At 44.2% G+C, this 14,825-nt stretch overlaps 1 protein-coding gene across 1 annotated transcript; it reads right to left on the bottom strand.

Annotated features, from left to right (window-relative positions):
- Positions 1–351: 351 nt before the first annotated feature.
- wdr3 (WD repeat domain 3) lies at positions 352–14,531 on the bottom strand. Its single transcript, XM_024389462.2, has 25 exons — positions 14,516–14,531; positions 14,126–14,206; positions 13,125–13,326; positions 12,647–12,856; positions 12,392–12,510; positions 11,193–11,271; positions 10,944–11,039; positions 10,709–10,804; positions 8,626–8,727; positions 8,385–8,482; positions 8,067–8,168; positions 7,754–7,984; positions 7,466–7,559; positions 7,262–7,363; positions 7,002–7,084; positions 6,630–6,825; positions 6,361–6,461; positions 2,760–2,871; positions 2,387–2,521; positions 2,220–2,270; positions 2,064–2,132; positions 1,788–1,931; positions 1,496–1,668; positions 787–880; positions 352–698 (listed from the first exon to the last, which is right to left on the bottom strand). Exons 3-25 carry the CDS (start codon positions 13,296–13,298, stop codon positions 543–545), a joined length of 2,817 nt encoding a protein of 938 aa, XP_024245230.2. The 5' UTR covers positions 13,299–13,326; positions 14,126–14,206; positions 14,516–14,531; the 3' UTR covers positions 352–542.
- Positions 14,532–14,825: the final 294 nt, after the last annotated feature.

Genomic DNA, 14,825 nt, shown 5'->3' with positions numbered 1-14,825 from the left:
TGATCTGACACCCACCCCCCCAAAGCCCACTTGGGTCCGGTTTGGCCCTGATCCAGCCATGAATCACTCCCCTAGGCTGTGTTACAGGAAGACCCAGAGAAACAGGCCTAAATCATACCTGTCCAAAACCCATGTGACAGGAAGCTAAGACCAACCAGAGAGGGAAAAGTCCAACTCGAAATGTAACTATTAAAGAAGGAGTTTTATATGAATGTTTTATACGAGCCTGTGGTTGCAGAGGGATCTGCTGTGTATACATACAGTACGTCCTTTGGACTTGAGTTAGGGAGCAGTGGATTTATTCATTCACAGGCCTTCTGTAAAACCTGAGGGAGTGAGGCTCAACATGAGTAACTCAGACACAGTTTATTTGGGAAATGAAGCATGTCATTGAATAACACAGTGTTATGTCCTATCAGGATCCTATAACAGTTCAGATATAAAACTAACAGTGTAAATCTCTCTGCTTAAGGCCACCCCTGCAGTAGCCTACTGGTCATGATGTGGGGTATATATATATATATATAAAATCCTGTGGTGATTCAGGCAATAGTGAGAATAGCTCTCTCTCTCTTCTTCCTCTTCCTCCTCTTCTCTTTAAGGAGACCGGTGGCGTCCGCGAAAAACATGATCTCCTCTTTGCTCTCGACCTCCCTCTGGAGGAACTGAAGACCAGCACTGTTGAAACCCAGAACATCCTGGAGCAGAAGAAGAGGTACAGTTTTATAGGACTTGAGGATCATTAGCCTTTAGAGTACATTTTCTATATTTTCTGACTAGACTCACCCTGATCTCTCGGACTTTAGAAATGGTGTTGATTCTAAGCTCGTCTATGACGGTCAGCAGCATCTGGTTACTGGAGATCTGGCCAAAGTGGATTCTGGAAAGACAAGGACAAGCACAGTGAAGACTGACCCTGACAGTACTTTAGGCTCATCTACTCACACTTCAGGTACCAGACACACACTTGTGTGAGGTTGTTTGCATATGTGAGAAACACACAAACTGAGTAACAAACACTAATGATTGGTGCGAGATTGTTTGTTAGCATAACCGTAGTCTCAAGGAGTCATCCTTCCAAATATCGTTGTGTTGACTCAAATTTGGTAAGTCTGGAGAACTAAGAATTGGATTTTGCGATTGAAAGGAAGCGCTGGCTGTTAACGCTCACATTTTGTTGGCTCGGAGTAGAAATTATGTTTCCCTTCAGGAGAGGCATTTCCTTGTTTTCCCTATTTTCCTACCATGTGTCAGACAAAGATTTATTAGCCTATGCAGTGTCATTTGTTTTATCTTATGGTAGCTAGCTTGTTGCAAGCCAGACAATTATTCAGAAACAGCACATCTTTTTGGAGCTCCACCCATTCAAAATAGTTGATTGGCTTGATAAGTGGCAATGCGTCACTTGTTTAAATCTAAACTCCACCTCTTCCTGAGGAGAACTTCTCCAGGTTTTCACACTACTTGAGAAGCCTGGCGTCAGAGGCTAGCATACCTGAGCAGGAAGAAGAGACAACGGCACACTAGCTCCACCTCCAGGCCGTCCTGGACATAGCAGTTGAAGAGAGACAGCAGGTCTGGAATGTAGGGGAATGGCAGGACCAGCAAAGACACCTCCAGCTCACTGGACCGGACCTTCTTTATTACGTCCAAGACGTAGCGAGACGGCTGCAAGAGAGGGAGGAGGATGTGGTTACGAAGTTAACATGATAGTTCTGTTCCTCACTAATCTAGTACGCTGAGCTATGTATGTATTATGATTATTTCAGAAGGAATTAAAAACTTACAGAAACGTTTCCAAAGGCCACAAGGATAGGATTGGCCTTAGGTGGAGGCAACTGTTTTCCGGCTGACTGGCAGGCTATCTGATGCTCCTCCATTTTCCTGCTCTCTGATCTGTACAGCTCCAGAGCCTCCATGACACGCTCAGCCTGAAGAGACACACACACTGGCCATTAAAAACTACACACACACACACACACACACACCTATCCGAACGTGCACACACACACACACACAACCTCTCCATCTCTGCAGTCTAGTTACTTGACATGGAGACTCACAGCTTTGACTGTCTCTATGGTTTTCTTCGCCGCTGGTGCTGCCTCTGCATCCTTGTTCTCTCCTGGAACCTGTGAGACACACAAGACAGAGACTGAACGACACTGAGAAAACAAACATTTTCATTTCCACTGGTTTGAAATAAAGTCAGCACTTACCACAGGCTCATCCCCTTTGGCCATGCCCTCCTCAAACTCAGCCTCTCTCTCCTAAAGAAAAACATTTGAGAGGGTGAAAAAGTTCAAGATAAAACCTGATTGGTGTCCACTATCTCCCTTCCCTTTTACCCACAGACAGAGCATGTTTCTGGGGCACCACTACCCACCATCTCCCTCTCTTCCTCCAGGATGATGGGTTCTCTGGTCCTCTCCCAGAGCCTCAGGGACTTGTCGTGAGACGAGGACACAATGTGGTCCCCGTTAGGACTGATGGCCAGACACCAAACCTCCCGATGGTGACCCTGAGGATAGCACGTCACACACATGGGTCAGCGGTTAAAGGTCAACACTAGGGGTGGGGTCAAATCCATTTTCAATTTAGTCAATTAAGGAAGGGAAATGTAATTCCTCCAATGGGAAAGAAAGAGCATTTAGGTAATTGGTTATGTAACTTATCAATTTTCCCCAAAATTGTATCATGAACTCTAGGCCTCATCTCCATATGGGAAATGTAGCCAACAGCATGGGAGTGAATGTCACCTCTAAGGTCTGGATGTGCTCAAACTTGTCTGCGTCCCACTGTTTGATCTTCTTGTCCTTCCCCGCTGTGAAGAACAGATGGGTTTTGGGGACAAACTGAAGGAACATGACGCTGAGAAAATAGAGAGAAAAAAGCGGACGAGAAATGGAAAAAAAAACAGCGACATGAAAGAGCAGATGGGGTGATGTCAGAGGCAGCTAACAAGGACAGTGTTTCAGAAACTGGAGTTTAAATTAAATATTTTACTGGAAATGGGGAGAATGAAGCCAACATCTATTAAATTATATCATTCAAGACCGTTGGTCAAGCTTCCACACTGAGCCATTTACACTGACCATATGGCTGACAGCTTAGGACGAGGTGTTCTTGCAGTATATTCTATATTCATATTAATATATAAACTCAACAAAAAAAACGTCCCCTTTTCAGAACCCTTTCTTTCAAAGATAATTTGTAAAAATCCAAATAACTTCACAAATCTTCATTGTAAAGGGTTTAAACACTGCTTCAATGAACCATAAATGTTATGTTCAATGAACCATAAACAATTAATGAACATACACATGTGCAACGGTCGTTAAGACACTAACAGCTTACAGACGGTAGGCAATTAAGGTCACAGTTATGAAAACGTAGGACACGAAAGAGGCCTTTCTACAGACTCTGAAAAATACCAAAAGAAAGATGCCCAGGGTCCCTGCTCATCTGCGTGAATGTGCCTTAGGCATGCTGCAAGGAGGCATGAGGACTGCAGATGTGGCCAGGGCAATAAATTGCAACGTCCGTACTGTGAGACGCCTAAGACAGAGCTACAGGGAGACCGGATGGACAGCCGATCGTCCTCGCAGTGGAAGACCACGTGTAACACCGGCACAGGATCAGTACATCTGAGCATCACACCTGCGGGACAGGTACAGAATGGCAACAACAATTGCCTGAGTTACACCAGGAACGCACACTCTCTCCATCAGTGCTCAGACTGTCCCCAATAGGCTGAGAGAGGCTGGACTGAGGGTTTATAGGCATGTTGTAGGACAGGTCCTCACTAGACATCACCGGCAACAACGTCGCCGAAGGGCACAAACCCACCGTCGCTGGACCAGACAGGACTGGCAAAAAGTGCTCTTCACTGACGCAAGACAGGAATGTCAGTGTTCTGCCATGGCTAGCGAAGAGCCCGGATCTCAATCCCATTGAGCACGTCTGGGACCTTTTGGATCGGAGGGTGAGGGCTAGGGCCATTCCCCCACTGAAATATCCGGGAACTTGAAGGTGCCTTGGTGATAGAGTGGGGTAACATCTCACAGCAAGAACTGGAAAATCTGGTGCAGTCCTTGAGGAGGAGTTGCACTGCAGTACTTAATGCAGCTGGTGGCCACAACAGATACTGACTGTTACTTTTGACAAGTAAAGTCAAACAAAGTCAAGGTATTGGAGTGGCCATCACAAAGCCCTGACCTCAATCCTATAGAACATTTCTGGGGAGAACTGAAAAAGCGTGTGTGAGCAAGGAGGCCTACAAACCTGACTCAGTTACACCAGCTCTGTCAGGAGAAATGGGCCAAAAATCACCCAACTTATTGTGGGAAGCTTGAGGAAGGCTACCCGAAACGTTTGACCCAAATTCAACAATTTAAAGGCAATGCTACCAAATACTAATTGAGTGTATGTAAACTTCTGACCCACTGGGGATGTGATAAAAGAAATAAAAGCTGAAATAAATCATTCGCTACTATTATTCTGATATTTCACATTCTTAAAATAAAGTGGTGATCCTAACGGACCTAAGACAGGGAATTTTTACTACGATTAAATGTCAGGAATTGTGAAAAACTGAGTTTAAAAGTATTCGGTTAAGGTGTATGTAAACTTCTGACTTCAACTGTGTGTGTGTGTGTGTATATTTATATATATATATATATATATATATATATATATATACATATATATATATATATACACATATATATATATATACATACACACACAAGAAAAAGTATGTGAACCCTTTGGAATTACCTGGATTTCTGCATAAATTGGTCATAAAATTTGACCTGATCTTTATCTAAATCACAACAATAGGCAAACACAGTCTGCTTAAACTAATAACACACAAACAATACGTTTTCATGTTTTTATTGACCACACCGTGTAAACATTCTTAGTGCAGGGTGGGAAAAATATGTGAACCCTTGGATTTAATAACTGGTGTGCCCTCCTTTGACAGCAATAACCTCAACCAAACGTTTTCTGTAGTTGCGTATCAGATCTGCACAATGGTCAGGAGGACCATTCTTCTTTACAAAACTGTTTCAGTTCAGCAATATTCTTGGGATGTCTGGTGTGAACCGCTCGAGGTCATGCCACAGCATTCAATCGGGTTGAGGTCAGAACTTTGACTGGGCAACTCTAGAAGATGTATTTTCTTCTGTTGAAGCCATTCTGTTGTTAATTTACTTCTGTGTTTTGGGTCGGTGTCCTGTTGCATCACCCAACTTCTGTTGAGCTTCAATTGGCGGACAGATCGCCTTACATTCTCTGGCAAAATGTCTTGATAAACATGGGAATTCATTTTTCCGTCAATGATACCAAGCTGTTCAGGCCCTGAGGCAGCAAAGCAGCCCCAAACCATGATGCTCCCTCCACCATATTTTACAGTTGGGATGAGGTTTTGATGTTGGTGTGCTGAGCCTTTTTTTCTCCACACATAGTGCTGTGTGTTCCTTCCAAACAACTCAACTGTAGATTCATCCGTCCACAGAATATTTTGCCAGTAGCGCTGTGGAACATTCAGGTGCTCTTTTGTGAACTTCAGACGTGCAGCAATGTTTTTTTGGACAGCAGTGGCTTCTTCTATGGTGTCCTCCCATGAACACCCTTCATGTTTAGTGTTTTACGTATCGTAGACTGGTCAACAGAGATGTTAGCATGTTCCAGAGATTTCTGTAAGTCTTTAGCTGACACTAGGATTCTTCTTAACCTCATTGAGCATTCTGCGCTGTGCTCTTGCAGTTATCTTTGCAGGACAGCCACTCCTAGGGAGAGTAGCAACAGTGCTGAACTTTCTCAATGTATCTTACCGTGGACTGATGAACATCAAGGCTTTTAGAGATACTTTTGCAACCCTTTCCAGCTTTATGCAAGTCAACAATTGTTAATCTTAGGTCTTCTGAGATCTCTTTTGTTCAAGACATTGTTCACATCAGGCAATGCTTCACGTGAATAGCAAACTCAGATTTTATATTGCAGGGCAGCTCTAACCAACATCTCAAATCTCATCTCATTGATTTGACTCCAGGTTAGTTGACTCCTGACTCTAATTAGCTTTTGAAGAAGTCATTAGCCTATGGGGTTCACATACTTTTTCCAACCTACACTGTGAATGTTTAAATGATGTATTCAATATAGACCAGAAAAATACAATAATTGGTGTGGTGTTTGTTGAAGCACACTGTGTTTGTCTATTGTGACATAAGAGGAAGATCAGATCAAATTTTTAACAAATGTATGTAGAAATCCAGGTAACTCCAAAGGGTTCACATACTTTTTCTTGCAACTGTGTGTATATATAATATATGTTTTTATGTATTTTTTCTCTACCTGTCATCGTGGGCAAACATAGATCTGTGACAGTCCCCAAAGTCCAGACCCCAGATCTTGACGTTTCTGTCTGCAGAGCCAGTTGCTATCAAGGCACTGTCCTGAGAGATGGACAAGTAACATCCAGAGTCAAGACAGATTGAAAACATACACGCAGCAACTTTAACCAACACACACTCAAGTATGCACATTCCATTTTCATCTAATGTCACTCATTCCATTCGTTTTTCGTTTAGTTTGGGGTTGCCAGGATGAGTACCGGTACTCACATGAGAGATGTCCAGGCAGAGCACCGGCAGCTTGTGTCCATACAGAGATAAGAAGAACTTCAGTGTGTCTGTGTAGAAGACCTTGACGGTGCAGTCCAGCAGGGAGACAGCCAACAGTCTCTGGTCAGGAGAATATTTCACACACAACACATCCTCATCCAGCTGCAGTGTACGCACGTGTTTCACCGTCAGCCTCCTGCAACACACACACACAATTAGAGCAGAGTAAACAGAAACTCCAGTCAAGTGCTCACTTGATAAAAGCTCACTTGAATAACAGCGTGCAGCCTGACTGGGCATAAAACTAGTTGCCTCTAGTATGAAACTGCATTCTAAGTGTTATTGACACTATGTGAATAAAGCTTGGCTTACTTCTGTGCAGCGTCTTCGTCCTTAATCAGCTCAAACTCCCAGAACTTCACCGTCTTGTCAGCCCCGCCAGTCACTATCCCCCTCTAAGGAAATCACATAATTACAGTCAAATAAACAGTCAGAGCAATGTTTTTTATTTTATTTTTTTAAATACTATTTTATGGGCTTTTGTTTACAGATAAGGGGCCTATGGAGTTGTACACTACATGTATTGTGGATGATGTCAAACATGGACAGAAAGAGGCAGATACAGACAGTACCTGATCAGGAGACAGACAGAGGGACCACAGAGCTCCGTTATGGGCGTCGACAGTCTCCAGGAGGGTACCTGATGCCAGGTCAAAGATCTGAATCTTACCACTCTGATAGAGAGAAGGTTAGCCTGGGTTACACACAATAGATTAATACTGAATAATACACTTATACAGTAGTTTGGTGTACGTTAGTGTGTGCATGCGTGTTACCTTGGTCCCTAGGATGATCTGCCGGTCTCCAGGGACAAACAGGGAGCAGAGGGCGTAGTCACACGCCATGGTGCGAATCACCTGCAGGGTAGACCTGTGACGGGGTAGAGACTTCCCGTTAGATACCCAATCAGAATGTAGAAAACTGCTCATAATACAGTATGTGTCTAGGAGTCATAACATGTGTTGCCTTTAAAAGATGCTGGAAAGCCAGCTTAGTGAACTAGATTGAACTTGTACAGTGAAACCACACGGTCACGTCAGTCCTGTGTGACCTGACTTTCCCACCTGTTCCAGACTTTGACGGTGTCCCCAGAGGCGGAGAGGACAGCGATGTTGTCTGAGCTGAAGGCCAGCGTGCGGGCATCGGTGCGGTGGCCTCCCAGGGTGAGCCGAGAGGTCTTAATGCCCGTGGGATTCTTGTCAGACGTCTTGAGGCTGTAGGTCTCCACGGTGTTGTTCTGAAGCAGCATGGCTACCTTCAACTCCCCACCCGCACACATCAGGCAGTCCACCCATCTGGGATATACATGACACTAAATGTTGGTTGGTTGATTGATTGAGTGTGTGAGAGAGTGCACGTGTGTGTGTTGCTGTGTACCTGATATTGGCGGAGGCCTTGATGTTGGTTAGTCTCACAATCTCATTTGCCAGTTTCCTCTCCACCACAGGCTCTGGGGCGTCCTCTGCATGCTGCGCATCCCTACACCAGAGGGCAGCAGCACCTCATCTTTACATTTCACCAATTTCATCAACATTGGAAGTATTTTGTTTGATTGGAATTAGATTCCACACATTTTCTTATTTCAAATCATCTCTGAAGGCTTTGCAGTATCAGCCTGGCCCAACTTAGGCTATCTGCAGACTGGTCCCTGCCGTGGCTGAGGTGACAGTGTGATCTCTACTGTGTGCAACATACCTGGCCTTCTTCTTGGCTCTCTTCAGCTTCTTGGCCATCACCCTCTCCACCTCGTCCTCCGGCAGCACACTGAACACCTCCAGCACTGTGTCTGAGCCCTGAGAGAGAAGGATGTGGACAAAGAGGAAAGATCAGAGGGAAGAATACACATTACATTAGTGATCTGAGAAATGTATGACAATAAATCAATATTACTGGAGGGTAAGTAAGACTGTACCAACATTAAAAGGTCAATACTAACATGGCACGCCAGGACCTTGGCCTTGGCATCGGTAGTCATGGAGACTACCCTGTCCCTGGCCTCTCTCAGCAAAGAGCCAGCTTTCTTACAACTCAGGATCCTCTGTGAAAGAGAGAGAGAGAGAGAGAGAGAGAGAGAGGAGAGAGAGACAGAGAGAGAGGAGAGAGAGAGATGAGACAGAGAGAGAGAGAGAGAGAGAGGAGAGAGAGAAGAGAGAGAGAGGGAGGAGACAGAGAGAGAGAGGAGACAGAGAGGAGAGAGAGAGAGAGAGAGAGGAGGAGACAGAGAGAGAGAGGAGACAGAGAGAGAGAGAGAGAGAGAGAGAGAGAGGAGAGAGAGACAGACAGAGAGAGAGACAGAGAGAGAGAGAGAGAGAGAGAGAGAGAGAGAGAGAGAGAGAGAGAGAGAGAGAGAGAGAGAGAGAGAGAGAGAGAGAGAGAGACAGAGAGAGACAGAGACAGAGAGAGACAGAGACAGAGAGAGGAGACAGAGAGGAGACAGAGAGGAGACAGAGAGAGAGAGAGAGAGGAGAGAGAGAGGAGACAGAGGAGACAGAGAGGAGAGAGAGACAGAGAGAGAGACAGAGAGAGAGAGAGAGAGAGAGAGAGAGAGAGAGAGAGAGAGAGAGAGACAGAGAGAGGAGACAGAGAGAGGAGAGAGAGGAGAGAGAGAGAGGAGACAGAGAGGAGACAGAGGAGAGAGAGAGAGAGAGAGGAGAGAGAGGAGAGAGAGAGGAGACAGAGAGAGGAGACAGAGAGAGAGGAGAGACAGAGAGAGGAGACAGAGAGAGAGAGAGAGAGAGAGAGAGAGAGAGAGGGAGAGAGAGAGAGGAGACAGAGAGAGGAGACAGAGAGAGGAGACAGAAAGAGGAGACAGAGAGAGAGGAGAGAAAGAGAGGAGACAGAGAGAGGAGACAGAGAGAGAGGAGAGAAAGAGAGGAGACAGAGAGAGGAGACAGAGAGAGAGAGAGAGAGAGGAGAGAGACAGAGAGAGAGAGAGAGAGAGAGAGAGGAGAGAGAGGAGACAGAGAGAGAGGGGCCGAGGGAAAGAGGGCAAGAGGGAAAAGTATGAAACACATACAGATTTCAGATACACATGTATTAGACAGCAACAATAACTAACAAACTTCCGTACTTGACAGTGTTCCGTACACATGACCAAAAAATGTATACACTTACAGGTCAACTGTAATATGAATACCATTGTAAGGCACAATTACCAGCCAAATCAATGACGAGACCTTCATGCTGCCCATCTCTGCATGATTGAAGAAGGCAATGGAGCTCCGTCGGATCTTTAAAAAAATGGCGGGTGGGGAAGTGAAGGCTACTGAGTAATAGTGAAAGGGGAGATATGTCGCATGCGGAAACGGCTTTTTTCACCCGATTTGTCCAACTGATCACCTCTAAAATTGTTATAAAACACTATAAAGAGTTTATATAATGTGTCATCACATACCTATTTGAAGGTTTATGTCGAATTTGAGGGATTTTAGGGCGACACTAAAGTTATCTTCAGATGAAAACAGCGGCTGTCACGGCTTTTGAGTCATGATGGCTTGCAGTGATGACGCAAACAATGACTGCATTCAGTTGACTACAATTGACTAGGTATCCATTCCCCTTTGCTTGTCCCTTACACTTTCTTGTTTAGTTTTTTATCTGTGAGAGAAGTGCTACCCCTGGTGGAAAGGCTGTACAGCACACGTGTTGCATAATGCGTAGTACAATACATTGTGATACGTCACAATGTATCGTACAGCGTCAGAGGGGTCAGATTTTTTCAACTTTTCTCAAAAACTATTGGTCTATTAACATGTCAATCAACGCTTGAATAGAAACTTAGTTTACACCCCGGATTTTGATGCCAACAATCACTCAGTCCCATTAGTTTTCATCGCAGCCTCGTTTGAATGCAGCAGTACACAAAATCTGTACGGAACAGTGTTAGCTACCGTTACATATGCCATTCATTACTAGCTACTATACTTCTTCAGAGTTATTTTCTAGATGAACTGATTCACTTGTGCTGCAGGCAACCAATCATGGTGTTTTGCCCTGTAGTGGATCATGGTCTGTCCTACCTCCTCAGGGCTCTCGTCCACAACTTCCTCCTCCTCATCATCATCATCAAGTAGGCTTTTTCCTTTCTTCTCCTTTGGTTCACCAGCCTCTCTGCCCTGAACGACGGACAAACCGAGAGAGAGTGAAGGACTCAACTAGCCTTTTATTCAGATGAGATATTTTAGACCTTTTCATTATTGTCCAAAATATGTAGTTATGTGTGTAGAAGGCTCATTATAGCTCCTCTGTGCTTACCTCCTGTAGGTAGTTGATGTCCCAGGCCCGGAGCTCACTGTCGGCTGAGCCTGTTATCAATCTACTCTCTTGGTTCAGCAGTGCCATGCCCCAGACCTGACAAACACACAACCAAGGTGATCCAATCAGATAAGTGTCTCTCATAAATGACTAACTAATCAGACAAGGGATCCAATCACCTCTTAGTACACCATACAATGTCAACAACACATGTGACAATCAAATGTTAAGATAGGCAGGAGCACTCACCTCACTGCGATGTCCCAGCATGGTCTTAAAGCAGTGCTGAGTGTCCAGGTCCCACCACTTTACAAAGCTGTCCTTGGAGCTGGAGAAAACAACAGAAAGATCATTCAGACATCAGGGGGGGGATGTAACTTTCCCTAGCTGGTATCCAACCTGCGCTCCTCGTCTTTCAACGGCAGAACACTAAAGGCGTGAGAATGCTTCCCAAAACAGTTCAAACATATATTCTGACATTTTGTGAAGTTGTTAGTTTTGGTCTTCGGCAAGGGTTTTTTCAGGTGTTCGTGCAAACAACATTTTTTCTCGATGCAAGACAAAGTCGGTAGCCGAAGGCTACACCCTTTCGTTGGTAATTGGTCAACAGTAGGGATTCTTCAATAAAGTGTTCTCGTGAGAAATACTGCACCAAACATCTTAGTTAGATGTCAAATTAAGTGACTAAGATCTCCTCTGCAAAAACATAAATTAATGACAGATCTTTTTTGTTGAGGAAGTGTATACTGGCTACGGCATCTAAAAAAATTGAGCGGCGGTCTTAAGGTCAAAATATTGTTTTTTCATTAAATTTGGAAGATATTTGAAGGAGACCTAACCAAAGTATGAAACATGACTTGCTTCTACATTGATAAAGTTTGATCATAAAGTTACTGGTCCCCTCCCCCATGTCAAAAACTTGGAATCATTATTAACAGGACAAGGTGACATCACCTTAACTCTCATTTTAATACACCAATGGTAACATGATATTCAATCAGCATAGAACAAAGTGTGGGGGGGGGTCATTCACAACTCTGAAGCAGTTGTCATGTCAACACATCCATCAGCGCTGCTATGAACCGCATTACAAGAGACATGCCAAATGGGAGATGTATATATAAAAAAAAGTGATATCATTGATACAATTTCAATGTTGTTTGAGTTGCTTTATGTATCACCAAATTAACTTGAGATGATTTTACTGCAACACTGCATCCAAGTTCCTCAACATAGGCGTTTCAAAGAGCTGTCAGTCAAGGCGAGCTCATGAATATAAGCTCCCTGCCCAATCAGCCTGTCTTTTCAAACTTCCTGGTAGTTAGCCATGGGAGAAAAAGTACTTTTCAGAATGACTGTTAAACACCTTTAAGGGAGTATGCCGACGCCTTAACAGTACCAAGGGCCAAGACAGAAAGTCAGAGCCCTACATATGACTGATGTACTACCTGGTGACCAGAAGGTTCTTGTCTTTGAGGAACAGGGCCTGTGTGACAGCATCTTTGTGTCCTTTCAGTCGGTACAGACCACACTCGTTGATCACATCCCACACAATCACATCCGTGTCCTGAAAGGAAGAGATAATAATCGGCATATTACTAACCATATTTTAAATGCAAATGCCTTAGCTTGACCATGACGTCAGGACAGTGGACATCCCTGGGGACCTTGCCATCTCTATGGCAGCATAGTTCTGTTCTTACCCTGGATCCGGTCACCAGCCGAGAACCGAGAGTGTCGTAGTGGATCACAGTGACTGCGGACTTGTGCCCGTTGAAGGACACGTTGCTCTCGCCGTTCAATAGGCTGAAGATGCGCACAGCCCCGTCCTCGTAACCCACAGCAACATAGATGCCATCGGGGGAGGGGCAGAGGTAAGTCACCTCGTGCTTGTTCCCCTTGAGAATAAGAACCTGGGACAGGGGAGAGGACAGTTTCAAAGGAAGACATCTGACCTAATATATCATCTCTCACTATGAGGAAATACTGGTGATATATACAGTTACAACTTGGTATCACTGGCCAAGTCATCTTATTTGAGTTATCGACAGCCATGGGTTAGGACATTTCAGACCCAATTATAAGAGCACTGTCAGCAATGATGACCCTGATATCGGCTATGACAGCAGCAGTAGCCTACTGAGTCAACCCTACATGAATAGACCATCCCAAGTCTCTCACCTTCTCTGCTTTACGCACGTCCCATATGAAGACATGCTCGCAGGCAGCCACAGCCACAAAGCGTCCTCTCTCCCCTCCTCGCATGGTGACAAAGGCGATGTTGGCCTTCTGGCTCCCAATTACTCCGAACACGGCGCTGGCAGCATAGCGCAGGTACTGCTTGGTCAACCCCATGGTCGCAAGATCAGGGTAATATCACAGGCTAGAGAGGATGAGACAGTGATGATGAATATCATATGATGATGGATTGGAGAACAGACAAGGAATGACAACTGGAGCATCAGCTAGCCCTTCTGACTTCAATGCATTACAGAAGGGCAAGTGCATCAGCATTATGTAGGCTAAATGGTGAAACAAGTGTACAATGTGCATTATAGCAAGCCTGGGTGCCAATCTGTTTCTGCCCCTTGCTAAAAACTCCTTATGGAATTGTCCTGCTTGGCTTGACAAGGAGTAACGTTAGGCAAGAGCACAAACAGATCTGGGACCAGGCTACATTATAGCTACAAAACAATGTATACAACAGTTACTAGTAGTACTGTAATAGCTAGCTAGCTAAGTCAATTCTGACAACTACATTTGTTAGAAGACTTGGTGAGATCCAGTGGCCATGTGAGACCATAGCCAAGGACAGCAAAGGAGTAACGTTACCGTTAGGCAAGAGCACACACAGATCTGGGACCAGGCTACATTATAGCTACATCATACAAAACAATGTATACAGCAGTTACTTGTACTACTGTAATAACTAGCTAAGTCAATTCTGAGAACTGCATTTGTTCGAAGACTTAGTGAGATCCAGTGACCATAGCCAAGTTCCGCTGCAGTAGCTGGCTAGCTATGTCGCTAGCTTTAACGTTAGGCCCACGTGGTGTTCCACAGCATCGCTAATAAACCAACTAAATTACACAGTAAAACAAGCAAAACATGTTTTGTGACTGATTGATAACCGTTTCGTTTACACATTTATGATGTATACTTTTCCCAATTATTTATCTTACTTGAATAATGTTACTAATTCCCAGATTGAGGCATCCAGTCAGTGATGTTTTCTGACTTCTTGGCACACGAGGAAGACCCTACTAATCAAACACAGTCGGTCGAACACAAACACATAAGCACACATGGATGTCTCTCAAATTTCAGAAAGGCAGATACGACAATGCGTATATTAAAAACATGTGTTACCTGAGTATTGTACTTATGGTTGTTTTGCAATATATGAAACTAACGATCAATCACATTGACTTTTATATGTATCCATTACTTTAGTCTGTATAATGGGTATTGTGTTGTTGATTTACAGAAAATATCTCCTCAGCCATATATTTGACCATATCTAAATGCCTAAATTTACCGACAATATATACAACTCTCGAGGATTTACATACAATTCCAACGGCTCCTCTGAGTGGCGTTGGCCTATGCGTATTACACAAATGTTGTGATTTATCGTGAGACCCTAGACATTATTCCGTAATATTTTTTGTGTGTGTGTCTTCTACGGAGGGATAGGTGTGTTATTTGTCGTGTTCAAAGATTTTATTTCATATTGACAAGATAGTCGAGTGACCACTCTAACAATGGAAATACATGTCCTCAAAGATGGAAGACAGGCGGGAGGAGGCGAGATCAGGTGGGACCATTCTAGCATGACAGTACAGTATGAAGCAATATTTGGTTTGGGGTCCTCTCACCTCG

Source organism: Oncorhynchus tshawytscha, linkage group LG26, assembly GCF_018296145.1.
Source record: "Oncorhynchus tshawytscha isolate Ot180627B linkage group LG26, Otsh_v2.0, whole genome shotgun sequence".
Taxonomy (NCBI): Eukaryota; Metazoa; Chordata; class Actinopteri; order Salmoniformes; family Salmonidae; genus Oncorhynchus; species Oncorhynchus tshawytscha.
Note: the sequence above shows the minus strand (reverse complement) of the source record. Positions and strands in the feature narration are given on the sequence as shown.